Source organism: Cervus elaphus, chromosome 23, assembly GCF_910594005.1.
Source record: "Cervus elaphus chromosome 23, mCerEla1.1, whole genome shotgun sequence".
Taxonomy (NCBI): Eukaryota; Metazoa; Chordata; class Mammalia; order Artiodactyla; family Cervidae; genus Cervus; species Cervus elaphus.
In genome coordinates this window covers 74,628,205-74,655,274 of record NC_057837.1, presented here as the reverse complement: position 1 = coordinate 74,655,274, position 27,070 = coordinate 74,628,205, and the positions used below count along the sequence as shown (strand labels likewise).

Below are 27,070 nucleotides of genomic sequence, written 5' to 3'. Positions count from 1 at the left end.
GACCAGTCCATCATAAGGGAGATCGGTCCTGAGTGTTCATTGAAAGGACCGATGTTGAAGCTGAAATTCCAATACTTGGGCCACCTGATGCGAAGAGCTGACTCATTGGAAAAGACCCTGATGCTGGGAGGGATTGAAGGTAGGAGGAGGAGGGGACAACAAAGGATGAGATGGTTGGATGGCATCACCGACTCAATGGACATGAGTTTGAGTGGACTCTGGGAGTTGATGGTGGACAGGGAGGCCTGGCATGCTGTGGTCCATGGGGTCATGAAGAGTCGGACATGACTGAACAACTGAACTGAACAGAAAGATAATATGAAAATCTCCAAACACTTAGAAACTAATACCTCACTTCTGAATAATCCATGGGTCAAAAAAGATATTGTAATGGAAAGTAAAAAATACATTGAATTGAATGAAAATGAAAATACATCACATAAAATTTGTGGTATACAGCTAAACCAGTACAGAGAGGGGGAATGTTTATCATTAAATGTATACTTTTGAAAAGAGGAAAAAAATCTCAACTCGATAATCTAAGCTCCCACTTCAATGGCCTAGAAAAAGAAGGAGCAGAAGGACGAAAAAAAGAAATATGAGACCTGAAATCAATGAAACTGAAAACAGAAAAAACAACCTCACAGAATTAGTTCTTTAAAAAGAGGATTAAATTTAAAAATCTCAAGTAAGGCTGATAAAAAGAGAGAGAAAAGATGCAAGTTACCAAATGAATGAATCAGGAATGGATGAAGGAATCAAGGATATCACTATAGAACCCGCAGACATCAAAAGGGAGTACTCAAAACTCCACATGCAAACGTTTAACAATTTACAAGAAATAGAACACCTCCTCAGAAAATTCCATGACATCTTACAGAAAAACCCTAAAGAACTTTCTGGCCAACTCAATATAAACTACCGCAATGCACTCAGTATAAAGTAGATAATTCAAATAGCCCTATTTCATACAGATTTGAAAGGAAAAGATAAATCAGTTCTTATTTGTAGATGACATGATTGTCTATATAGAAAGTCTCAAAGATGTGACCAAAAAAAACCTCCTAAAACTAATAAATGAATTGAACAAGATTTAGGGTATAAGGTAAACATTCAAAATTCAACTTTATTTCAGTGTACTATCAGTGAGCATATGGATCCTGAAAAAAATAGAATACCATCTACTTTGCTCAAAATTGCAGTTTTATTGTTGTTTAGTCACTAAGTCATGTCCAGGCTCCTCTGTCCAAGGAATTTCCCAGGCAAGAATACTGGAGTGGGTTGCCATTTCCGCCTCCAGGGATCTTCCCAACCCAGGGATCAAACCTGAGTCTCCTGTGTCTCTTGCATTGCATGTGTATTCTTTTCCCCTTGAGCCACTGGGGAAACCCGGTATTGGTAGAGGGATAGACAATTAGATCAGTGGAACAGAATAGGGAACCCAGAGACAGATCAACCAAACATGCCAATTGATTTTTGACAAAAGTATAAAAGGAATTCAATGGAATAAAGATAACTTTTTAAACAAATGATGCTGCAGCAATTGGTCAATGATAGGCAAAAATAAATAAAATAAAAACCTCAACCTAAGCCTTGTACCTGATGTAAAAATTAACTCATGGTCTTAAATATAAAACATAAAACTATAACTTATCAAACATCTAGAAAAAAATCTGAGCAAATCTTTAGGATCTAGGGCTGTGCAGAGTTTGACACTGAAAGCATGATACAAAAAAGGGAAAATTTCATCATTTTGATGCCATCAAAACTACAAGTGTTTGCTCTGTGAAAGGTCTGTTAGCAAGACAAAAAGCCAGGCTATAGACTGGGAGAAAATTTTTGCAAACAACATATCTATCATAAGACCAGTATTTAGGCTATATAAAGCACTCTCAAAACTCAACAGCAGAAAAAACAGTCCAATGAGAAAATGGCAAACAACAGGAAGAGATTGTTTTCCCCAAAGAAGATATACAGATGACAAATAAGCACACGATAAGATGTTAAACATCATTAGCCATTAAGAAAATGTAAATTAAAACCACAAGATTTCTCTACACCCCCATCAGTGTGGCTAAAATTTAAAAGAGAAAGCAACTTACAAGTCCAGTGTTGGCAAGGACGTGGAGAAACTGGATCACTCATCCATTGCTAACAGAAATGTAATAGAGTGCTAACACTTTGGAAAACTGGTGGTTTCTTAATTAAAAAAAAAAAAAAAAAAAAACACCAAGGATGCAACTGCCATATAACCCAGGACTGTATTCCCAGGCACTTATCCAGAAGAAACAAAAAGACTCCTCCAGGCAACCTGTAAAGCAGGAGACACTGGTTCAGTCCCTGGGGCGGGAAGATCCCCTGGAGGAGGGAATGGCTACCCACTCCAATACTCTTGCCTGGAGAATTCTATGGACAGAGGAGCCTGACGGCACTATAGTCTGTGGGATCCCAAAGAGTCAGACCCGATGGAGTGACTAATACAGACACACACAGGCTCCGACCTACAGATGACTGACCCACACAGGAAGAAAAATACGTAAAACAGTTATCAACAGCAAGAACTCCCAATAGACCTCTTGTGTAGTTCCGACTAATATCATCACCCCCACTTCATGGATGAGTAAGCTGAGAGTCAGAGGCCAATGTCAAGGCCACGCATAGTATGCGGCAGAGGCGGTGTAGAATCCTGTTAAGGCTAGTACGTGATTCAGTCCTCAGACTGTTTGGTGTGGCCCTTTTCACAGGCAAGTAGGGAACAGTGAAGCCTCGGGCCACACAGCTGGAAAGTCAGGCGGCTACTCAGTCTTCTGGGCTAGAGTGCGCTTCCCCGGTTCTTGGGTCCAACTTTTCCTAACTTTCCCGAACCTCTTTCCCCCAGTCCCAGGGGAGCAGGCCCCACCCTTTTCTTCCGGGAGGCGCGCGTGGGGGGGGGGGGGCGGGTCCCCGAGCGCAGTCCCCTCCCCAGACCCTGCCCCCAGGCTATAAGCCCGGAGCCGGGGACCGGCGCGGGCAGTCCCGGGCTGGCCCGCTCCGCGGGGCGATCGCACAGATGGCGGCGCTGGCGACAGTGGCCAAGAAGGTGTGGAGCGCGCGGCGGTTGCTGGTGCTGCTGTTCACACCAATCGTGTTGCTGCCGGTGGTCTTCGCCCTCCCGCCCAAGGTAACGCCGCCTCTCCTGGGCGGTCCCCCCGTTCCGCCCGCCCCGGGCGGCCGCCCCACAATCAGGACCCTGTCGTCCCGGCCTCGGAGGCGGAACACCGCAGAGGTCCCAGTCTAGACTTCACCAGACCCCCGCCCCTCCGCCTTCCCTCGCTTTCCCTGCCCTGCACTGATGTGAACACAGTTCCCCTTTCCCAGCCGCTGCTGCTCCTGGGAGCCCGGGTCCCAGTAGCCTTCTGGATCTTGTCATTTCTGCAGGAATGATTTCTCTCTATCGAGCTCTGACTGTGTGCTTGGTGATGTGTGGCACATTTCACTTGATAATCACAAGAAACACTTGATGAATGGCAAGCTGTGTGATCTGGGGCTTAACCTCTCTGAACTTCACTTTGTTCATTTGTAAACACGGGGGAAATGATCATACGGATCCATTGGATGGTGGTGAATATTAAAAAGAGGCAATATATGTTAATTTCTTTGAACTGAGCCTGGTACCCAGTAAATGCCGAAGACTACACTGGCTGGTCTTTATTCAATGTGCCTTATACAATGGAGAACAGCCAAGATTTAATAAATGCTTACTGGAAGCAAGTGTGAAGTGAAAGTCGAGCAGTCGTGTCTGACTCTGCAACGCCGTGGACTGTAGCCCACCAGCCTCCTCTGTCCCTGAAATTCTCCAGGCAAGAATACTGGAGTGGGTTGCCTTGCCCTCCTCCAGGGGATCTTCCTGACCCAGGAATCGAACCCACATTTCCTGCAGTGCAGGCAGATTCCTTACCCTCTGAGCCACCAGGGGCAAGGTGCAGCGCTTAACTTTGCCTATGTGCAGCATCTGACTTAATCCAGACTAAAACTGCCCCTCCGAGTGGGGAGGACTATTTGCCTTATTTTCCAGAGGAGAAAAGTGAGGCTGGGAGAGAAGTGTCTTGCTCACAGTCACACAACAGGCAGCTGAGTGGGATCAATCCCTCGCTTATCAGAATCCAGAACCTAGGTTGTTTCTAGACTCTCAAAGAAAGTAATCCGTAGAAGATCAAAGGCTGCAGATTGAGGTGAGGAGTGTCACGACAAAATTCATCACCAGTGGGAGAAGGAGATGGTATCGCAGGTCCCCTAGTGGGTCCCTCACCTGTGCCCAGCACATTTGGGGCATCAAGGGAAGGTGTGAGGCTCATTAGACAAGGCTTCTACCTCCAAGAAGTTGTTTCACTGTCCCTCAATGAGATATTGTTCAGTTGCTAAGTCGTGTCCGACACTTTGCAACCCCGTGGACTGCAGCACACCAGGCTCCCCTTGTCCTTCACTATCTCCCTGAGTTTGCTCAAACTCATGTCCTTTGAGTTGGTGATACCATCCAACAATAAGATTTTAATTATTAATTAATTGCCATCAATGAAATATTACATGTTCATAAAAGTTAAAGAGAGGGTATAATTTAGTGGCAGATTCCCCAGCTCTTCCAGCAGAGTACCAGGGGAGTGGGGAGAAGTGTTCAGAGAGGGCTGCCTGGAGGAAGGGGTGAGGAAGTGATACTAAGAAGATGGTGTTGAAAGATCCAGGACAAATTCTCCGGTGTGGAAATATCCTAGCAGTTAGACTTTCTTGACATGTGAGAGAAAAACAGTAAATGCTGGTGTAAGGATTAGGCTGCTTATTTAAAAGCCATCCAATCCCTGGCCACTTGCTGACTTCAGGACCTTGGACCCGTCTCCTTTCCTCTTTGGGTCTCCTTTTCCTTGTCTATAAGGTGGAGGATTTTGCCATGCTAGCTTCCGACACTTGATGTGAGGGTCTGAGCGAAGACGTTGCCTCATTTTATGAAGCATCACTGGTAGAAGGCAGGGTGGGTCTGGGGGGTCCCAGGCGGAGCTCTGGGGAAGAAGTGATGAAACACACAGGGTCTCTCTCCTCTGCAGTTCTGAAAGCTCCGCTCTGCTGTGCTCTCTAGCAAGATTTGTGAACCCAGGGGCAGGTCCAAGTGTTATGGGGCCAGAAACTTGTACTAACTGAGAGGCTTTCTTTAAGAAAGAGCATACAGATTTACAAGTTCAGAATTCAGTATGCAGCTTGGGAGTGGCTCTGAACCTGTGAAGACTTCATTAGCTTCACAGTGAACCCACTTCCGTGTGGTCCCCAGTGTGGATAGGTAACAGCGCATGTCTGGTCGATAAGGGGTTTCGCTGAGTGCTTCACGACTCTTACGTGCCAGGCGCCGCGCTGAGTTTCTCAGGTGTTGCCCTCTGTGATATCCACATCACCAGGGAGTCCACTGCTATTAGCATGGAACAGGTGAAGAAGTGGAAGCTCAGCAAGGTTAGGTGACTTGTCCAAGGTCACACAACCTGTACAAAGCCAGAATGCATTGTCTGTGTCTGACCACTTCACTTTATACTCTTTCTTTAGTTCTAATTGAGTGAGAACCTCTCCTGGTTCCCTCCAGATCCCCAGTGGAGACTCTTTGTGTAGCTCTGATCTCACTGCCTTTTAAAATGGCTAATAAAGCAGGGCCTCCTCCCAGAAGGCAGCTCTGGCTTCTTGGGAGATCTTAACCTCCCTCAAGTCTCTATCAGCACACTCAAAGTTCCCTCTTCCTGGCATGTTATATGTATATGTTTATCACATTGTATTATTATCATATTCTTGGATGTTAATAACTGACATGTTTCTTAATCTAATGTAGAAGGTGAATAAAAGCATCCTTAGAGAATAGTGAGCGGAGAAATTTGTGGTTTTTGTTGGTCTATGACATACATGTAAAGCAAAGAGTGGGTGTGCTATGCACACATAGTTTCAAGGCAGTTCCTGTAATCTTAACCAGTTCAATCCTGTGATAACCTCTCCAGACAAAGGCTGGCAGTATAAAAAAGTGTGCTTTCTGTGCAAATGAAGCTTCAAGGCAAGTGTGCTCAGTGTCCACCCTCACCCGTAACATCAGGCTGCTGCTTCTAAGCCTCTCTCACCTAGAAATTCTGGAACCACCAAGGCCAGTTATAGGGTTCATATCCCAAAAACCCTTGCAAAATTGTTGATATCAGGGAAGAAGTTTGAGATCCTTGGCGTTGACCATTTGCCACTCACTGGGTCCTGCTTTTCCAGCTTGATGAGGTCCCCAGCATCGCTGCTCTGATGTTCCAAAAGTCTATATGATTGTAAGGGTTGGTTATCACGCACCTGTCCCCTGGTGACTGGCGAGGGAGGCTGCAGGGAGGCTTGGGTTAATCTGAAGGGTAGAGCCAGGGGCTGGGGGCAGGGGATGGGAACAATTCTTACATTATGTCCTCCTGGCTTGGAACACTGTCAGCAGGGGTGAAAAGGAGTGGGATGCCCTTCTGGAATGCAGTGGCTGCAATTTCCAGGGCCACGGGGATCATGGCTCTTACCCCAAAGAGTGCCAGAGACTGAGGAACTCAGGATGGTGCCAGAGGGACTGCCTCACAGTTTTCTAAGAATGGCCATCCTGGAAGCTGGGTGTTAGAGGACTGGCCTCGGGCGGCTCGGGGAGACAGAGGAGAGTATTAAATCAAGCTTGCAAGTAAGCACCAGGCCATGTATTTGCAGAGAATCTCACCTCTTTTCCCAACTTACTAAAAGCAAATCTTGCTGGACTGACTGTCTGGCCATCAAGAGTGCTTCCCACATCAAGTGTGAGTGGGTACTCACAGGTGGCTCTTTCTAAGGATGCTTTGAGGAGGAGGCGTGTAGGGGTGGGGGGACTCTGGGCAGGGCCTCCTCCCAGGCGGCAGGTCTGGCTTCTTGGGAGATATTTTGTTGTTGTTCAGTCACTCAGTCGTGTCCGACTCTTTGCAACCCCATGGACTGCAGCACGCCAGGCTTCCCTGTCCATCACCAACTCCCAGCGCTTGCTCAAACTCATGTCCATTGAGTCGCTGATGCCATCCAACCATCTCATCCTCTGTCGTCCCCTTCTCCTCCTGCCCTCAATCTTTCCCAGCATCAGGGTCTTTTCTAATGAGTCGGCTCTTTGCATCAGGTGGCCAAAGTACTGGAGTTTCAGCTTCAACATCAGTCCTTCCAATGAACACCCAGGACTGATCTCCTTTAGGATGGGCTGGTTGGATGTCCTTGCAATCCAAGGGACTCTCAAGAGTCTTCTCCGACACCACAGTTCAAAAGCATCAATTTTTCGGCGCTCAACCTTCTTTCCGGTCCAACTCTCACATCCATACGTGCCTACTGGGAAGAACATAGCATTGACTAGACAGACCTTTGTCAGCAAAATAATCTGACTTCACTGATTTTAGCTGCCCTCAAGTCTCTATGTCAGCACACTCAAAGCCCCCTCCTGTTATATGCTTACATTTATCATGTTATATTATTGCCGTATTCTTGGATGTTGGTGACCAACAAGTTTCTCAATGTAACGTATGATGGGAATAAAAGCTTCTGGGCAGGACTGCTCCAGAGTGTTGTACAGGTTGTGCAGTGCACAGAGAGAAGTGAGGAGGCCAAGTGAGACGGAATCCACCTGCAGAAGCTGGCATCCCGGTGCAGTGCCGGACCCACCTGAGGAAGAGCCCCTTTCCCCAGTTGGCACGAAGGCGTTGTCTGGCTTGCAGCAGTCTTGTTCTGGGGTGGCAGTTACACCTGTGAAGTCAGAGGCCCACTGTTTTGCATTCACCTAATCCATGAGTGGGGGATGTTCAGGTGGATGACTGAGAAAATGGGCCTTTCCTTCCCAGTTTTGAGGCTTCGGAATCAGAACTGGATTCTCATTCCACATCCCGGCTCTTAACCTTAGGCAAGTCGTTTGACTTCTCTGGGCCTCAGTCTCTTCAGTGAAAACACCCCTATAATATCACCTTCCCCCCTGGTTATTCTTTCAGTTCAGTTCAGTTCAGTCGCTCAGTCGTGTCCAACTCTTTGTGACCCCATGAACCGCAGCACTCCAGGCCTCCCTGTCCACCACCAACTCCCGGAGTCCACCCAAAGCCATGTCCATTGAGACGGTGATGCCATCCAACCATCTCATCGTCTGTTGTCCCCTCTCCTCCTGCCCTCAATCTTTCCCAGCATCAGGGTCTTTTTCAATGAATCAGCTCTTCGCATCAGGTGGCCAAAGTATTGGAGTTTCAGCTTCAACATCGGTCCTTCCAATGGACACCCAGGACTGATTTCCTTTAGGATGGACTGGTTGGATCTCCTTGCTGTCCAAGGGACTCTCAAGAGTCTTCTCCAACACCACAATTCAAAAGCATCAATTCTTCTGTGCTCAGCTTTCTTTATAGTCCAACTCTCACATCCATACATGACCACTGGAAAAACCATAGCCTTGATAGATGGATCTTTGTTGACAAAGTAATGTCTCTGCTTTTTAACATGCTGTCTAGGTTGGTCATAACTTTCCTTCCAAGGAGTAAGCATCTTTTAATTTCATGGCTGCAATTACCATCTGCAGTGATTTTGGAGCCCAAAAAATAAAGTCTGACGCTGTTTTCACTGTTTCCCCATGTATTTGCCATGAAGTGATGGGACTGGATGCCATGATCTTAGTTTTCTGAATGTTGATCTTTAAGCCAACTTTTTCACTCTCCTCTTTCACTTTCATCAAGAAGCTCTTTAGCTCTTCTTCACTTTCTGCCATAAAGGTAGTGTCATCTGCATATCTGAGATTATTGATATTTCTCCCAGCAATCTTGATTCCGGCTTGTGCTTCCGCCAGCCCAGCGTTTCTTATGATGTACTCTGCATATAAGTTAAATAAGCAGGGTGACAATATATAGCCTTGATGTACTCCTTTTCCTATTTGGAACCAGTCTGTTGTTCCATGTCCAGTTCTAACTGTTGCTTCCTGACCTGCATACAGGTTTCTCAAGAGGCAGGTCAGGTGGTCTGGTATTCCCATCTCTTGAAGGATTTTCCACAGTTTATTGTGATCCACACAGTCAAAGGCTTTGGCATAGTCATTTATTATTGTTTGGGTCATAGTTATTCTTTGGGCCTAGTGAAATCATATGTTGTACTGGCATCATAACTTCTTACTTTTCCATTCAGCCCTCAAAGTGTGTTTTAACTCTCCCGTTTTGCAGATGAGGAAGCTGAGACTCAGAAGTAAGAGGCTGGAAAGAGCATGGGCCTTGGAGTTGGGAAGACTTGGGTTTGGGTCTTGGCTCTCAAACTGTAAGATGAGGGCCTTGGGCGGGAGACGTCCCATTTCTGAGCCTCGTTTTCCTCACTTGTAAAGTGGGGAAGACTCACGGGTCCTCAAAGGGCTCCTATGAGCTTTAATTCAGTTAGGATACAGAAATCGTCCCATGCTTGTCAAACAGGGTGGGAGTTGATAACAGTAATAATTGCTAAGTGTTTTCCTCATCTGCCCCACACTGTTTTACATGCCTCTCACATTTTAGTTCATTACATTTCATTTAATCTCTGAAGCCTACCTTCTAGATAAGGGGTGAAGGGAAGTAGATGTCAAGCTCCCATATTTCTGTTCAGATTATAGTAAGACCTCAAGAAAGGATAAGAACACCTCATACTTACTAGATTACTTACTAGAAGCTGGCCCCCTCTTTCCCTCTGTGCCAGCCACCTGGCCTTCTTGGTGTTCCTTAAATATCCCAAGATTGCTCTCACCCCAGGGCCTTTACCAGCTTCCCAGGTGGCACAGTGGTAAAGAATCCACCTGCCAATGCAGGAGACCCAAGAGACTCAGGTTCGATCCCTGGGTCAGGAAGATCCCCTGGAGGAGGTCATGGCAACCCACTTCAGTATTCTTGCTTGGAAAATCCCATAGACAGAGGCGCCTGGCAGGCTACAGTCCATGGGGTCACTAAGAGTCGGACACAACTGAGCAACTAAAGACACGCACACCTACTGTTCCTTCTGTTATGAACTGCTCTTCCCCCAGATGCCTGCAAGCCTTGCTCCCACACTTCATTCATCTTAGTTCAAAGATGAACCTCCTCAAAGGCCTTCCCTGGCCACCCTATCTAACATAGAAAATAAAAATTCCTTTATGCTCTCTTCCCTGCCTTATTTTGCTTCATGGTCTTCATCACTATCTGGCAATGTAATATGTATTTAAAGAATGGGCAAGTCAGAGTAAGCAGGCTTAGAGTTGGCTAGCTCAAATAATTTCAGTAGGCTCTGGGACAGAGAGGTGGTCCCTAGTTGTCTGGTCCCTGGCCCTGGGTGATTAGGGCAGGCAGATAGTGGCCTGGAGTGAGAGAGTCCAAGAAAGGAGATGGTTGGGGGTGTGGGCTTGGGATTGTCTGGTTTACATTTGAAAAGCCGACGCACAGGTGAGTTGTTTACTATCTCTAGGAATGAGCTTGCCCTGGGAGGGGCAGACCCTTCAGTGTTAGCAAGGTCCCAAGATGCCAGAGCATCACATTCAGAAACTGGAAAAACATGGTTGTTACAATCTCCCATACTCTTCTCTCACTTGTGGTCCAGCCTTATAGGCCTTCCTTTGGTTCTTTAAACCTGCCAAACTTGTTGCTGCCTCAGGACCTTTGCACTTGCTGTTCTTGCTGCCTTGGACGCTCTTGCCCCTGATCTTTCACAGGTGGATCTGTCTGGTCATTCAGGTCTTAGCTCCAAAGGCACCTCCTCCGAGAAGACCTCCTTGATTACCTCTTCTCAATAATACTTGCCCTCCTCACTGTACAAAATACTCTCTAAAACAGCATCCTGCTTTATCTCCTTCATGGCATTCATTCCAACCTGAAATGTTCATTATTTGTTCACTGCCTGCCTCCTCCATGAGACTGTGAGTGATATAAGGGCAAGGCCTGTGTCTGTCTTGTTCCCTCAGCATCCCGAGCACCTAGGACAGAGTCTGACACTGTAAACTAGCCAATGAATGAATTTGCATTTGAGCCAGGTAGCTGATTTCTGAACACGTGCACTTGCTAAACCCCTAGACTGCTACTAATTTGTAGAAGATCTGAGCTGAAATCAGTGTTTCCAGCCCTTTCCTTTTTCAGCGGGGAAAACTGGGGCCCAGAGGGCACATGGAAGGACCTTCCCACCCCTTCCAGCCAGGTGGTCCCAGAACCCTCATCTGTGCCCCCTTCGTGCTCTCCCGCCAGGTTTGACCCGTTGCCCACACAGACCCCTTGGCCTTGGAACCGCTCCTCTGAGGCCTAGCCAACTTTCCACTTTCCTGGAGATCCTGCCAGGTGTGTAAACAGACCGACACAATTCCTGATGAGGCAGTGGGGAGCAAGATCGTATTTCCTGACCTGACTCAGCTGGGAAGTGCCCTCTGGACTGATGAGCAGGATTGTGAGACACCACCCCCCCAGACCGTGAGGACACAGTGAGCACCCGAGCTAGACCGGACCTGAAACAAATGACACAGGTGTGCCCCAACGGCTCTCTCCAGCTGAGATGCACCATGGATGGGAGAGATGCACAAGGCCATGCCGTCTATGGCAAGCCTCAATTTCCTCATCTGATAAGTGGGCATAATGACACCCACCTGCTCAGAAGACTTGACAGTGCCTGATGCCGCATAGGTACTTGGTAAAGAATTGTGGTTATTGCTATTATCTGCAAAATAGGGGTACTAGGCGCTTGACTGTATCTACTTGTTCTTGAAATTCACAAGGGGAGGGGCAGCCAGCGGGAAGGAGCCTGTGCTGGGGGCGAGGGGAGTCAGGAGGACTGATAGATAGGACAGAACAGTGATGCCCAGCTCAATAAAGATGTTGGAAAAAGGCTGGCGAGGCCAGCGTGCCCCTTCTGGCAGCCCAGTGGCTGCCCTGCCCAGTTCCTTTAACTTTCCTCTCCTGCGAAGCCCTCTCTTGGTCTGGACTGGAGAGAGGGGTTTGATTTCAGCCGTGTTAAGCTCTCCAGCAGGAATGCGCCGGTCCCTGGGAGGCTCAGGATGTGAGTTCAAGGTTACTGACGTCCCAGGCCGCATGCCTTACTCATGCCCTCTCCTCTGTCCCCCAGGGGGCCCCCTGAGAGCCGTAGCCAACACCTTTCTAGCATTTATGACGTGTCAGGCGTGGTTCAATGCACTTGAGACAGGCTAGCTCGTGTATGCTCGCCCCGGCTCTGTGGCACAGGTGCTATTATTGTCCGCATTCACAGGTGGGGAAACTGAGTCACACAATTGTTCAGTCACTTGCCCCAGCTCCCATGGTTTGGAAGTGGCACAGCTGGGATTCTGCCCTGGCATTGTAGCTCCAGAGTCTGTGCTTTTAGTCTCTGTGTGACACAAGGGAGATGGACCCATTTTACAGACGAGAAGCCTGAGGCTCAGAGAGGAAGACACTTGCCTAGCACCTCACAGTCACTGAATGAGTAGTCAGGCTGCCATTCGAGCATGTCTGCCTTATCAAAAGCCCACATTCCTTCATGCTTCAGTGGAGGCAAGGGGAAAGGGGCAGGGAATACATTAAGAAAGGCTTCCCGGTGGAGAGACCTGTCATTCTGACACTGGAGTGGGAGTTTGGAGGTTTTGGGGTCTTGGGGGCTCTGAAGATAGGAATTAACATGAATTGTCAAGTATGATATGTAGAAGCTTGGATTTGGGTGCTTCGGTGCAAATTCTGGTTTTTTAATATGCTGTGTGACCTCGGGCCAGTTGCATAACTTCTCTGTGCTCAAGTTCCTCATCTGTGAATGGGTACGATAATAGGTGATGGTACTTGTAAAGGGCTCAACAAATGCTGGCTGGCTTCATGGCTCAACCACCTCCTGTGTCCTGAGCCCTGGGGAGTCCTTTAAAGCAGAGTTCTGAAGCGTTTTGCTCTCCAGGAGACATTCGGCAAGGCCTGAAAACATTTTTGATTGTCACGGCTCGATGGAGATGCTACCGGCGTCTAGGGATGCTGCTGAACACCTTACAGTGCACAGGATCGCCCCCACAACGGAGAGCTCTCAGGCCCCGAATGTCAGTGGTGCCAAGGCGGGGAGCCCCTGCGCAGTGCATTTACTTGGGGTCCTCTCCCAGCAGGCCCGTGAGGCAGGTGTGATCAGGTCCCATTTTCTGTCAGGAACACTGAGGCCCAGAGAGGGGAAGGGCTTGCCTTTGGACTCACAGCCTGACTGCAGAAGGCCTCCCAGGGTGGAGGGGATTTGGAAATGGAGGGCCTTCCAGGCAAGAAGGCCTTTCCAGGGCCCGTGAGCCCTGCTCCAGGCTCTGCTGCGTGGAGCTGACCGTCCCCTCTGCCCTCCTGGCTCTCAGCAGGCAGAACCAGCCTCCTTTCCCGTGATCGGGAGAAATAACAAGAGCGGCCCTTGTTTGCTGCCACCCACAGCCCCGATTGTCCCCTCGATTCCACATGACGGTCCACCTTTCTCGCATGACAAGCCACTTTGCTGGCTGGCCCCCAGCAGCCTGGAGGAGTGCGGGAGAAGGGAGGAAACACTCCCTGCCCCTTTAAGCCATTTGCCCTGCCTGGAGCCCCCCTGGATTCCTCTGAAAAGGGCTGGGACTCGGCAAAACTCCTCCTGGTGCCTGAGCAAGGCATTTGACAGCATGGAGTCCGAGAAACAGAAGTGTGAGCAGTTTCCTGAGACACGAGTCTTGCAAACAGGCTCTGCTGTGCTGACATCTGGGACCAGAATGCGGGGTGTCCAGGCCTGGGGGAGCCAGCAGAGGCCTAATGCACGGCCCTGCCTGCAGTCCAGCTCTCACTTCTTCTTGGGGAAACTGAGGTGGTCCTGAGAGGCCCTTCCTACCCCTACTGAACTACCCATCAATCCAGGATACCTGGCTTCCTTTCCTGCTTCTGATCTGTTCCCTCTATGGGGTCTGGACCTCCTCCAGACCTTGACTTTCCTCCCCTGGACAAAGGGTCTGCCCAGAGTCACTGGGCTGATTTGTCCTCCAGAATCACTCTCTGAAGGGGAGGGGGCCACGTCATGAGAGTATGAACTCTAGCACCAGATCTCCTGGACTCCACGCTGGCTCCCCCACTTCCTGGCTGTGTGACCTTGGGTAAGTTACTTAGCTTCTCTGTGCCTCAGTTTCCTCCTCTGTGTGAGGACACTAATAGGATCTACCTCAGAGCGGGATGGTGAAGATTGATTTTGATAACTAAAATACTCTGGGCTGCTCCTGATCATAAGCGGTACTAGTTAAAGATCTACTGTTGTTGTTCAGTCGCCAAGTCGTGTCCATTTCTTTTGTGACGCCGTGGACTGCAGCACGCCAGGTTTCCCCGTCCCTCACCATCTCCCGGAGTTTGCCCAAGTTCATGTCCATCGCGTTGGTGATGCCATCCAATGGCATCTCGTCCTCTGTCGCCCCCTTCTCCTCCTGCCTTCAGTCTTTCCCAGCCTCAGGGTCTTTTCCAATGAGTTGGCTATTCGCATCAGGTATAATAGTAATAGTATTGTTATTTGCCTTACAAATGAGCCTGTGGATCTAAGGGTCTGGAAGTGCTTTATAGAGGATGAGACTTGCTTCTGCATCCTCTTGGCTTCTTCCCTTTAATCTCTGTGTAGGTTCTTGGGTTCTCTGAGCCTCCAATTCCTCCACTATAAAACGGGGGAAAGCTGATCTCCTAGGAGCTTCTGGAATTTTAAATGAGATAGTGCTTATTCAGAAAAAAAACAACCCCAGTGAAAGTTCCCTTGCTGTTCTTACTCTAACTCTGAAGCCCAGGGCCCCAGAGGCCTAAGAAGTGAAGGAATGTGGGCAGTGGGGGGTCATTGTCAAGAGGGGCTTGTGAATGTCATAGCTCAGGCCTCAGCAGCAGGGGTCAGCTTTCCCATCATCCCCTGCACTGACTCCCAGGATGCCTGGGGCAGAGCGCGCTGGACCAGAGTGGAGGTGGGACGATGGTAAATGGTAGAGACTTAAAACGTCAGGGGTAGGGAAGACCTCAGTGCCCAAGAGAAGTTAGGCTAAGTGTGGGCCCTTAGCTGATCCAGGATGGATCCCTGCCAAGAACGTGCTCTGGGGGTGGGGGTGGGGGTGGGCAGAACAAGGCACTTCCCCTGCCGTCCTTGGTCTCACCATCTGTCTGTACATTCACTAGCCTCATGGGGCCATGTTGAGGAGCCAGGGAAACTAAGCACTTTGTAAAGAGTGAAATAAGTACCTGCAAATAGTAAGGTACAAATAAGGGTCCTTCCCGTCTGGTTAACCAGTATATCCCCAGCGCTTGGCAAACAAGGTGCTTAATAAATATGTGTAGAATGAATATGGAATCAATGCAAGTATTTCCTTAGTGTTTCCTGTGTGCCAGGCACTGTCCACAAGTGATCCTTACATTTAAAAGTATTAATTGAGCACCTACTATATATACCAGCTACTAGTCTGGGAGAACATGGCAATGAACCAAATAGTCACAAATCCTTTTACTTATGGAGCTGACATGCTAGAGGGGTAGACATTTTTTTAAAGAAAGCAAACACATAAATAGGTAAGATCTATGTGTGTTTGTGTGTGTGTGTTAGTCGCTCAGTCTTACCTGACTCTTTGCAACCCCATGGACTGTAGCCCGCCAGGCTCCTCTGTCCACGGGATTCTCCAGGCGAGAATACTGGAGTGGGTTGCCATGCCCTTCTCCAAGGTAAGATCTATAGTATGTCAAATGATGAACAGTACTATGGAGCATAAAATCACAGATGGCAGGGAGCCAGGAATGGGGGTAAGTGCAATTTTAGAGTCAGAAAGATTCTGAAAAGGGAACATTTGAACAAATTCCTGAAGGAGAAGACATTGGAGCAAAGAGTTGAAGGAGGTGAAGGAACAAACCCTGAGTGCGTATAAAGGAAGAGCATTCCAGGTAAGGAGACAGTTAAGCGCAAAGATCCTGAGGTGGGGGCATGGGGGATGATCAAGAAATAGCAAATGCATGTAAATCCATGGTGGATTCATGTCAATGTATGGCAAAAACCACTACAATATTGTAAAGTAATTAGCCTCCAACTAATACAAATAAATGGGAAAAAAAAAATTGAAATGGAATCTGAAGCAAAAAAAAAAAAAGAAAGAAATAGCAAATGGTCTTCCTGGGTCCTCATGACAGCCCTTCCAGGAGCCTGACCACTGACCCCTTGATCACAGAGAAACTCAGGTGAAGAGCATAGGTGGCGTTTGAAGGCAGATCCCACCATAATGCCTTCAGGCTGGATTTCATTTCAGCCCAAGAGAAGCCTCCTGTTAGTACAGGCCTCCGGAGGTGTGGGACAGCTGCCAGGAGCAGGGGGAGGTGGAGAAGCCCTGAGGGGGCCTTTGACACACCCACCACCTGTGATGGGGCCTGAAGGGTCCTTGGGACATGTGGGGAGACTGAGGCCCCCAGAGAGGAAGGCACTGTCCGAGGTCACACGGTCACTTGGCCTCTTTTTGGGAAGAACTTGTTCCAAAAGTTCTCAGTCCTCTGGCTGAGTCAGGCCGCTGGGGGAGTTTTTTGGGGGGGCTCCTCCCTATAAAATGGGGAGAAACTGATCTCCTAGGAGTTCCTGGGATTTTAAATGAGATAGTGTTTATGCAAAGAAAAATCCGGGTGAAAGTTCCCTTGCCATTCTTCTTCTAACCCCGAAGCCCATACCTCTGAGCCCTAGGAAGTGAGGGACTGTGGGCAGCAGAGGTCACTGGGCAGCTGCCACCCTGCCCCCACCCGCCTGCCTGGCTCATGAATGATTAGTGAGGCTTGGGTGGCAGTGGGGTGTGAGCTGCCCCTTGAACACTTTTAATGAATGGTTCAAAGAACTTGAACTTGTGACATCTGCTAATAAGTCCAGGGGTCTAACAGAGTCCGTTCAAGTGGAAGGAGTGGAAGGATGGGGTGGCTAGCCTTGGAAGTCTTCTGGGGCAAGTCTCTCCCTCCCATTTCTCCTCTTTCCCCTGTTGAGTCATAGGCCCAAATGGACAGAGGGGGCTTCTAACTGCTGTCTCAGATTGTTTGGGGGCTGAGGAGAGGTTAGAAGGGAGCCCTGGCTGGAAATCAGAGACCAAGACTTCTGGGCTGTCTTACGTGTTTCCCGCTGAGTCACCCTGAGCCAGTTTCAGGCTTCACCCTCCGGGCCTCTGTCTCCTCCTCCAGAAGGTAAATACTCTAAGATCAGCCGGGCTTATCCTCAGGACTGAACAAACCCAGAAAGGATGTGAAAGGACCTTTGAAGTGCTTTTCTGTTGAATATATCTCCTTCCGTTTTCCTTCATAGAAGCTACCAGAATGTGGGAGGAGCAACATTCACGTTAAGTTTCAAGGGCTTAACCCAGCACCTGCACACAGTGAGTCAGTAAATGCTGACTCTTACCATCACTACAGTAATTCTCTTCACTGAGCCCAGAACCAGGGCCCTGGGCTCAGACCACCACGCTGAAATCACGCTCCACCCCCTGCTAGAGATGTACACGTGGGCAAAGAGGTGGCTGAACTCTGGGCCTCCAATTTCTCCTTCCTAAACAGGGCCGTGAGACGAGCAGGTGAGCTCATGCGTGCCAAGGGCAAGGCTCGGTGCCAGGTCACAGGGAGCCCTCAATGACCGGTAGCTTTATTATGGTCACCTGCCACTCACAAGTGAGGCAGTGTGAGCTTGGGCCAGTTGCTCAAGCTCTCTGAGCCACACGTAACCCGGGGACAGCGGTCATAACTGCCTCGTGGGGCTGTGGGTAGGTTGAATGAAGGAATCCATGGGCACCATGCCTGGCACATCTTAAGTCTCAAATAAGAGTGCTCTGAGGTCACAAAGACAGCTGCTCAGGAGACTGCAAGCAGAGATGCTGCCAGCGTGGCAGGGCTTCCAAAGATGCCACGTCCACCCGTGTTCCCTTTGACTTCCTGCCCAGCTCTGTCAGGATGGCGAACAAGCACCCTGATTTATGGATGGGGATGTGGAGGCTCAGAAAGGCCACCAATCAGCCCAAAGGTCAAAGCTTGTAGGTGGCAAACCAGGATTTGCACCTGGGAGTCTGGGATCCCTTTGGGGCTTGTCACCCTGAGCTCCAGCTGCCTAATTCCCCCTTTTCAAGTGGAGGCTCATGCCTCTTAGCAGAGGAGTTTCTCTTGGATTATCTCTCACCTTGCTGGGTCCTTTGCCTGGGTCTGCTGTGTGTGCCCCAAACTCCCTTCCTTTTGGGGTCAATATCTACCCAGCATCCATTGCCTTCATCCCCACATGAAGTGCAGACTGGAAGTGCCTTAGGGATCATTGAGATGAAACCTCTGATATAAGGAGGGCAAGAAATGGGCAGAAGCAACGGATTCTGTCAGTAGGAGGTAACGTTTTATAACTTAATCTGCCACGCACTGCCCAGCACTCAACCTACATTCCCTGCATTTAATCCTCGTAACAGTAACTCTGTGAGGTTGAAATTCTTATCACCATTATCATCATCCCCATTTTACAGATAAGGAAACCAAGGCACAACAAGTCACTTGTTCTAGGAAGCAGTAGAGGCAGGATTCGAACCCAGGCCCTCTACCGCTGGATGCCAAGCTTGCGACTCAAGCTCCTCTGCTTCTTGATGTCGGGCTCTGATTTCAGACCCCCACCTCCTAACTCCCTGTCCACTGTCCTTTCTGTTGATCCCAACGGCTGCTGCTTCTCAGGGGCTGGTCATCCTCTAGGTGCAGTGTGCCGCTGTAGTCCTGTGTTATCTATGAGCACACTGAGGTCCGAACCTGCCCAAGGCCCCTCACACCAGCCGTGGGTGCCTGAGCCGCTATTTCAAGCCCCGAGTGGCCTCAGGGGTTTTGACCGCTGCGGTGGCCCAGCCTTGGGCTGGAGGGGATACTGAGAGATTGAAGGCATGGGTCTGGCCTTTATAGGCTTCCCACAGCCCTGGCCCTGGATGTTCCCGGGGAATGGGCCTCTAGTAGGCAGCAGGAGGGCACCACTGTGAGCACCTGGCCCTGATCCTGCTCCCCGAAGGGCCTGGCATGGCGCCAGTCACAGCCCAGCAGGAAGATGGATGCGGAGGGAGGGAAGGAGGGGGGGTGGACACGGTTTCCGAACAGCTCCCGCCCCGGACTCAGAGAACAGCCCAGTGCTCGCTCGCTCTTCTCCTGAGCGAAGTGGGCAGGCTTGGGGGCAGTGGGGGACAAGTTGCCTTGTGTCTGCCTGGAAATCATTCCCCCAGCTCAAAAATTAACTGCCTGACATGGCAGTTTCTTCTTTGTCCGCTGTCACCTCTGCGTGTTTTGCCTGCAGACTTTAATCCCCGTGCTTATGGGCCAGCTGAGCCGGAGAAGCTGGGATTTCTTCAGTGGGCGGATTACAAGGCTTTCTGTCAGAAATGTCTGGGTCAGGCTGGCATGGATCGGGCTGGTGAGGGACTATGAGGACACCCCTACCTCCCCAGCCCAACTGTTGCTCCCAGCCAGGGCCAGGACTAGGGATAGCCAGGTGAAGCACCCAGGGAACAAAGTTTAAGGAGGGACTCACTGTCAGGGTCATGTACCCGCCTCACCCTCATCCCAGCCCAGCTCCCAACTTCTGCTGCCTGATAGACCTCAGGGTGCAATGATCTTTCCACGAAATGGGGTAAAACAAGTCCTTCCATCTGCCTTGCTGTGTGACCTCAGGCGAGACACTGTCCTTCTCTGAGCAGTCACTGTACTGAGGGTTAAACTAGACCAGGGTTTCTCAGCCTCAGCAATAGTGACTTTGCTCCTATTGGAAACAAGTCATTTTCTGTGGTGGGGGCACTGTAGGATGTTTAACAGTGTCCTCTGCCTCTGCCCACTAGATGCCACTGGCGTCCTCCCCTCCAATCACCCAAAAATGTTCCCTTTGTCCCCTGGAGGTCAGAGTCATCCCCTATTGAGAACCACTGGATTAAGGAATCTCAAGTTCATTCTAGCGCGGGTATTTTAGGATTTATTTAAAGATTTAAGAATAGTTTATTTGAAGCTCAGGTTTAAGAAATTAGGGCTTCCCTTGTGGCTCAGCTGATAAAGAATCTGCCTGCAATGCGGGAGACCTGGGTTCAATCCCTGCATCGGGAAGATCCCCTGGAGAAGGGGACAGCTAACCACTCCAGTATTCTGGCCGAGAGAATTCCTTTGGGGTTGCAAAGAGTCAGACACAACTGAATGATTTTCACTTTCACTTTAAGAAATTAAACTTGTATTATTTTTTAATAATTTTATTTATTTTTGGCTCTTCTGGGTCTTCATTGCTGCGTGGGCTTTTCTTTAGTTGTGGCAAGTGGGGGCTACTCTCTAGCTGCAGTGCATGGGCTTCTCATTGCGGTGGCCTCTCTTGTTATGGAACGGGGGCTCCGGGACACCCAGGCTTAAGTAGTTGCGGCATGTGGGCTCCATAGCTGCGGCTCCCAGGCTCTAGAGCATTGGCTCAATAGTTGTGGTGCCCAGGCTTACTTGCTCCACAGCATGTGGGATCTTCCAGATCAGGGATCGAAGCTGTGTCTCCTGTGGATTGGCAGGTGGATTCTTTACCACTGAGCCACCAGGGAACCCCCTACACTTGTATTATTATTGCGATGTAACAATAGCTCACATTTATTGAGCATTCCCATGTCAGTGGTCATTCCATATGAAATAAATCACTCTCCAAGATAGAGATTATTATTACGTGCCTGTAACACACAAGGAAACTGATGATGAGGGCAGTTAAATAACTAGATCACACAGCTAGAGTGTGGAAGGATTGCATTTAGTGTTCAAGCTTGTCTAATTCCAAAGCCAATACTATTTCTGTGCGTGCATGCTAAGTCACTTCAGTCATGTCCGACTCTTTGTGACCCCAGGCTCCTCTGTCCGTGGGATTCTCCAGGCAAGAATACTGGAGTGGGTTGCCATGCCCTCCTCCAGGGGATCTTCCCCACCCAGGGATTGAACCCGTGTCTCCGACGTCTCCTGCATTGGCAGGTGGGTTTTTTACCACTAGCACCACCTGGGGAGCCCAATACTATTTCTACTGTGTGTGTTTATTGTAGGAAGATTAGAAAAGACAGACAAGCAAAAGGAGATATAGTACTTTCTGATGACAAAATTACTACATTGGTGGAGTCCAGACTTTTCTATTCCATTCACCTTTCTGAAGCAGTCTGAAAAAAGAAACGAAAAACAACAAAGGAAGGAGAAAATGCCATATGTGATAAAAGGGCAGACCACAATCCCACCCTGTTTGTGAAGACGAGCTGACAGTGATAGGGGATTTGGACCGAAGTGCAGAAGGGAACCAAGGGTGGCATGGGCTGCTGCAGCGCCTGAGCAGGAGGCAGAAGTCTCCAGAAGGATTTTTCAGCTCTATGAGCCCTTCCTAATCCTGGCAAAGCCTGAAGCATGCACAGGGGAAGGGAGAGTCAGTGAGATGTATGTGACAGTTCAGAGCTCAGATGAACTGGATGAAGAGACTTGAAGACCCTTGGCAGGAAGTAGGATGTTAAAGTGGCAGGTGAGAGAAAGGATAGATAACAATCAGCCGTTTGGTTCTAAGGGTTCTAATTTTCTCTCTCAGTGAGTCAGAGACTTACTCGATGAGACCCTGAAGAACTGTGATATTCTTAGGTCTTTATATTTAATATCCACTCTAGGTCTATTGCTTAGAGTAGAGATATTAATATATTTCAGGACAGCGCTGGTGACAAAGAATCTAAGATAATCCACGGGGTTACCTGCCCGCCCCAGCTTCCTTCCAGCTCCTGTCCATGCACTTTCCTTTAACAAAGATCTGTGATAAGTAGCCAGCACGGGACCTACAAAAAGTTGTGTGAGAAATAAGAGGAAAGAGAACATCAAATGAAAAATAAACAAAGAAAAATACTGGAAGAGTTGTGTTATGAAGTAGGAGAAACTACTGAACTGACATTTCTCTGTATTTTACACAAAAAAATAAAGAAATGATGACCTTCCTAAAATAAATCTCAAGATAAGAAATAAAAGGTTCAAAGAAGAGAATAAAGAGTAGATGGAGTTGAGAAAAGCAATGTCAGAAGAGAAATGAAAGTGGGTGACAGAGAAAAGTGAAGCCACACTATTATAAAAGCTCTACTGGAAATAGCAAGATGGAAACTATTAAAAACATAATCAAGAACTTGTTACACAGACTAAAGAAGATGGAACAAAATTAAGTAAGAAAGAATGAGAAAGGATGAAAGAAAAGTGATCAATATGGAAGACAAAGGAAATCCAACTTCTGCCTAATTGGTGTTGCTGAAGAAGAAAGAAAAAGAAATCAAACAAATAAAACAGAAAACAATATTGGAATCTTTAATGGTAGAAAATTAATTTACCTCTAATTCTAGAGGATTAATTAAATAAATGACTCTGAAGTCAAATTAATTTAAAACATCTGCAAATTTTCTGTCTCCAAGGAAAAAAAAATGTATAGAGACTCATCAACTCTGAGCTATATCATGGCAACGTGAATGAATTGAAGATTAAACCAAATAATCTTATGGATACCCAGGCAAAAAAATTGATGAGCTGTAAGGGGGAAGAAATCAGGCTGGCCTCAAATTTCTGCACAATGAAGTATTTCCTAATTCTCAGAAAAGAGAGTGCAACCTCAGAATTTTATAGATACATTACATATGTATTCAGGGAATGTCTATTTTTAAAAAAACATGTACATATATAGTTGAAATTTGGAAAAATGAAGCAATTCATTCATAATCTCACTCCTAGTCTACCTGTTAAGTACGTATTTCAGAATGCATTTACGTGTATTCTTTCTCATGGGATCCTCTAAGATTTAGGTATTGCACGATTATTATTCCCAATTTGCAGATGGATGAACTCAGAGACTTGACACAAGAATCCAGTGGCAAAACCACCACACCCAGGTTTCCTGGCCCTCGGATCTGAATCCTCTAGAATGACTCATCCAAAAGAACTTCCTGCAGTGATGGGGATGTTCTAGATTGTCTCTGTCCAGAATGGTAGACACTAGTCTCATGTAACTGTGGAACACTTGACATGTGGCTTGTGTGACCGAGAACCTGGAATTCTAAATTTCATTTAATTTTAATGAATTCAAACTTACACAGCCACCAGTGGCCCAGAGCTGGTATATTTGGACAGCCTAGTTCTAGAGATTTCCTTGGCATTCTTTTCCCTTCTGAAAAAGAAATGACCACTTTCCATTTCATCCTTCCCCCCAACCACATCCACATCAGGTCCTTCCAGATTCTGGCCTCTGGGCTCAATCAGCCTTCATAGCTAGGAGCAGCCTTCTGGCTTCTCACCCCAGTCTTCTCGGACTGTAGTCTCTGTCAGGTTGTCCCCCCTGAGGGTTTTAGCTGAGTCACGGCAGCTTCTGCTGGCGGAGGGCACAGGCTGGGGCCGTGAGCGATGTTTCACCTTGAGCCACAACTCCGTCTACCCTGTGCCATCTCAGCAAATTCCCCTTCCTGAAGCGGAACGTCTAGACCGGACAGAGTGGCCAAGGGGCAGACTGATGACTCTCGAGATGAGCCAGAAAGTGAGCCTGCAAGAGCAGACACCTCCCCCTACCTCTGGACTCCAGAGGTTAAAATTCAAAGGAACAGGGACTTGGGCTCATGTGACACTAGCCTTTACCCAAACCTGCCCTTGAGGGACTCGAAGGAAGATTCCATTCGGCAGACACGCATTCTGACTCTCCTTGTGGCCAGGTGGCTGGTCTGAATTCACAGAACAGGGGGCTCAGAGGTAGAGGTGGCTCGGATGTGCTGTGCGCCAGAGTAAAACCGACCCCACTGGACCCCGCTCCCTGATACACTATTTGGACCAGGAACCCCGAGATCTGCTCTTGTGCTCCGTGCGGCTTCTGCTGTGACCTCAGTTTCTGTCCTTGTAAAATGAGGGGTTTTAAATAGAACAGGGACTTTTCACAGAGCATCCTGTGATTCCTAGTAATCCGTGAACAACTTGACATTAGATCCGAATTGTGTATGTGTGAGCTCTTTCCTGGGACTTTCCACCCATTAAGACCATTTAGACGAGAGGTCATACATTGGTGACCGTGGGTCTGATGCCTTTTGCAGATGTAAGGTTTTTTTTTCCTCCAGCCCATACTTTCATTTTAATGAGCAAATAATTTAAAACTGTGAAATGTCACATGAAAGCACAATTTCAAGCCTCTCTTGAAAAATCAGAGCTGTCATCCTGGGCCCCATGGCAATAGTCAGGAGCTGAGCGGCAGTTGCTGTTTTCAAGGGGCCTATATTCCCTACTTCACCAGAGTCCCCACTTCTCCCTGCTGTGCCCATGACACGAAAGCCAGTGCCAGATGTAATTTATCATCAAACTTGGTCATTTTGTTCCTGTGTTGAAAGATCGGTTACCTGTACCCACAGCACTGTCAGAAGTGCAAATCAGACTCCAGGAAATGAAGTGATTTTTCTTAGGCTAGCCCACCTCACTCATTAAATTGTCCCTTGCACTTGAGTTTGTGATGCCTGATTTAGAGCATTTAGTCATTCATTTGGGCTTCCCCGATGGCTCAGTGGGTAAAAAGTCTGCCTGCAATGCAGGAGACCAGGAGACATGGGTTCGATCCCTGGGTCGGGAGGATTCCCTGGAGGAGGAAATGGCAATGCACTCCAGTATCCTTGCCTGGGAAATCCCATGGACAGAGGAGCGTGGCGGGCTACAGTCTAAAGAGTCGCAAAGAGTCGGACACAACCAATTGATTAAACACACACACACACACACACACACAATCATTCATTTAACAAATGTCCACTGAGGCCCTGAGGAGAGAGGTGAGCAAACACAGAGAAGAACGGTGTTTGCACGGAACTTGAGGTCTGGTGGGAAAAGAGCTAGTGATAAGTGAACGAATAAATTCTTCAGTCACTGGAAAGTGCTTGACAAGAATGAGGCTGGGTCGTGGGGATCAGATCACGGACAGTAGCGTGGTCCATGAAGAGGCAACCTTTGAGATGAGGCTGAACAAGGAGGAGTGAGGTAGGCAGAGATCAAGGCTGAAGGCCGGGCAGAGGAGGCAGCAGGTGCAAAGCCCTGGAGGTGGGAGCCGGCTTGGCCGGCTGAATCGCTGAGCCCACCGCTTAGCGTCTGCAGGCCAGCTCTCTGGTCCTGCCTCCAGGCCTCCTGGGAGACTTTTGCTCTCTGGAACTCAGCTCTGGCCTAGAGTCCTGCAGGGGGTGAGGGGCAGCAGTACTTATTAATTCCTCACCAGATGCCTGGCACCCAGCTGGCAATTCTGAATTCACTTTGCCCACAGGAAGCTCAGCCCGGGCAGGGGAGCTACGTGGGGTCACCTCGGCCCTGCTCCAATTCCTAACCAGGAGGGCAATGAAACACTGTTGACCCACTCACTGCCCAAACCCCGTGAGGGCCAACGATCGACTTCCCGATTCCTACCATTTCCCCTGGGTCACCCCCTCTGGCGGACACGTGCTGGATCTGGAGTCATCTCTCCACAAAAGATGGATGTTGACCTCCTGGCAAGAGAACCCAGAGAGGGAAGAGAAAGTGGGACAGAGCGAGAGAAACAGAGGGAGGGAAAAAAGAGGGGAAAGAGGGAGAGGGAGAATCCAGGCCTGGGACTCAAAGGCCTTTGAAAGGCCCCCCACACAGCCCAGAATTTACCAACACCCCTCCCACTATCTAAGGTGCAGAATTAGTAGCGCTGCGCTAAAGGACTGGCGGGAGTCACCCCTGAAGCAGAAGTGCTCGAGTATTTGCAGCAGGTTCATTTACAATAATGCCAAACTGGAAACACTCCGGTCTCCACAAGCAAGAAGATGTGCAGAGGAAGAGTGGTATATTTACGGGATTGAATACTATGCAGCTATGAAAAAGAGCAAACTGCAAACACACACAACCTCAGGGATGAATCCACAAACACGATACTGAGCAGAAAATGTGAAAGTACATTCTGTATCATTCCATTTAAGTCAAGTCCTAGAGGAGGAGAAAACATGCTATAGTGATGGAAATCATAGCCGTGTTTTGGAGGGGTCCTGAGGACTGACCTGAAAGGGGCTGAGGGGTACTCTCTGGGAGGGATGGAAATGTTCTGTACCTCTTTTTTTTTTGAGCTATAGTTGATTTACAATGTTTTGTAAGTTTCTGGTGTACGGCAAAGTGATTCAATTATATATATATTTTTTTCAGGTTCTTTTCCATTGTAGTTTATTATAAAATACTGAATATAGTTCCCTGTGCTATATAGTAGGTCCTCTATTTTCATATATAGTAGTTTGTATCTGCTAATCCCAAACTCCTAATTTATCCTCCCAACCTTTGGTAACCGTGTTTTCCATGTCTGTGAGTCTATTTCTGTTTTGTAAGTTCACTTGTATCATATTTTTAGCTTCCACATATAAGTTATATCATATGATATTTGCCTTTCTGACTTATTTCACTTAGTGTGGTAATTTCTAGGTCCATACACATCGCTGCCAAGTAGTATTCCATTGTACATATTTACCATGTTTCTTTACTGGAAGTGTTCTGTATCTTGATTGGGATGGTGGTTGTGTGGGTTCATACATTTGTTGAAACACAGACTGTACACTTACAATAGATGCATTTTATTGGGTGTAAACTATAGTTCATAAAGCTAATTTAAAAAAAATCATGTTTGTTTCTCTCTCCAGCTGTTGCTCTAAAAATGTATTCCGTAGGGGTCGTTCTTCCTCTATAACCCGCGCGGTCCTGAAGACCATGACTTCCCCACCACTCTTGAAAAGTATTAATAATTAACATCCTCCAGTTACTTGAATGCACATGCATGATCTCTGCATAGAAAGTCGAACGGTCAGTTTTGGCCATGCCCTCCTCCAGGGGATCTTCCGAACCCAGGGATCGAACCTGCATCTCTTATGTCTCCCGCATTGGCAGGCAGGTTCTTTAGCACTAGTGCCACCTCGGAGCCTTTGTGATGTTCATCAGGTTACTTAACCACTCTGTGCTTCAGTTTCCTTATCTGTGAAATGGAGGTAAGCGCGGGACCTACTTCATAAGGCTGTTGTGACAATCACAGCTAAACTGAGATCATGCAGGGACAGTAGTTGGAATGTTGTCTGGCCCATAGTACCTTCTCAGTAAAT

General features: G+C 48.1%; 1 protein-coding gene across 4 annotated transcripts in view; it reads left to right on the top strand.

Annotated features, from left to right (window-relative positions):
• SLC13A3 (solute carrier family 13 member 3) overlaps positions 1–27,070 on the top strand; it is a 101,631-nt gene that overhangs the window by 24,125 nt on the left and 50,436 nt on the right. For 2 of the 4 annotated variants that reach the window (XM_043883381.1, XM_043883378.1), the window contains exon 1: positions 2,993–3,160. The exons of the other annotated variants lie outside the window; for them this stretch is intronic. In XM_043883381.1, coding sequence (XP_043739316.1) covers positions 3,050–3,160 — 111 coding nt within the window. In that variant the 5' untranslated portion in view covers positions 2,993–3,049. Of the gene's footprint in view, positions 1–2,992; positions 3,161–27,070 lie in introns of those variants that run through there. 4 annotated transcript variants of the gene reach the window in all.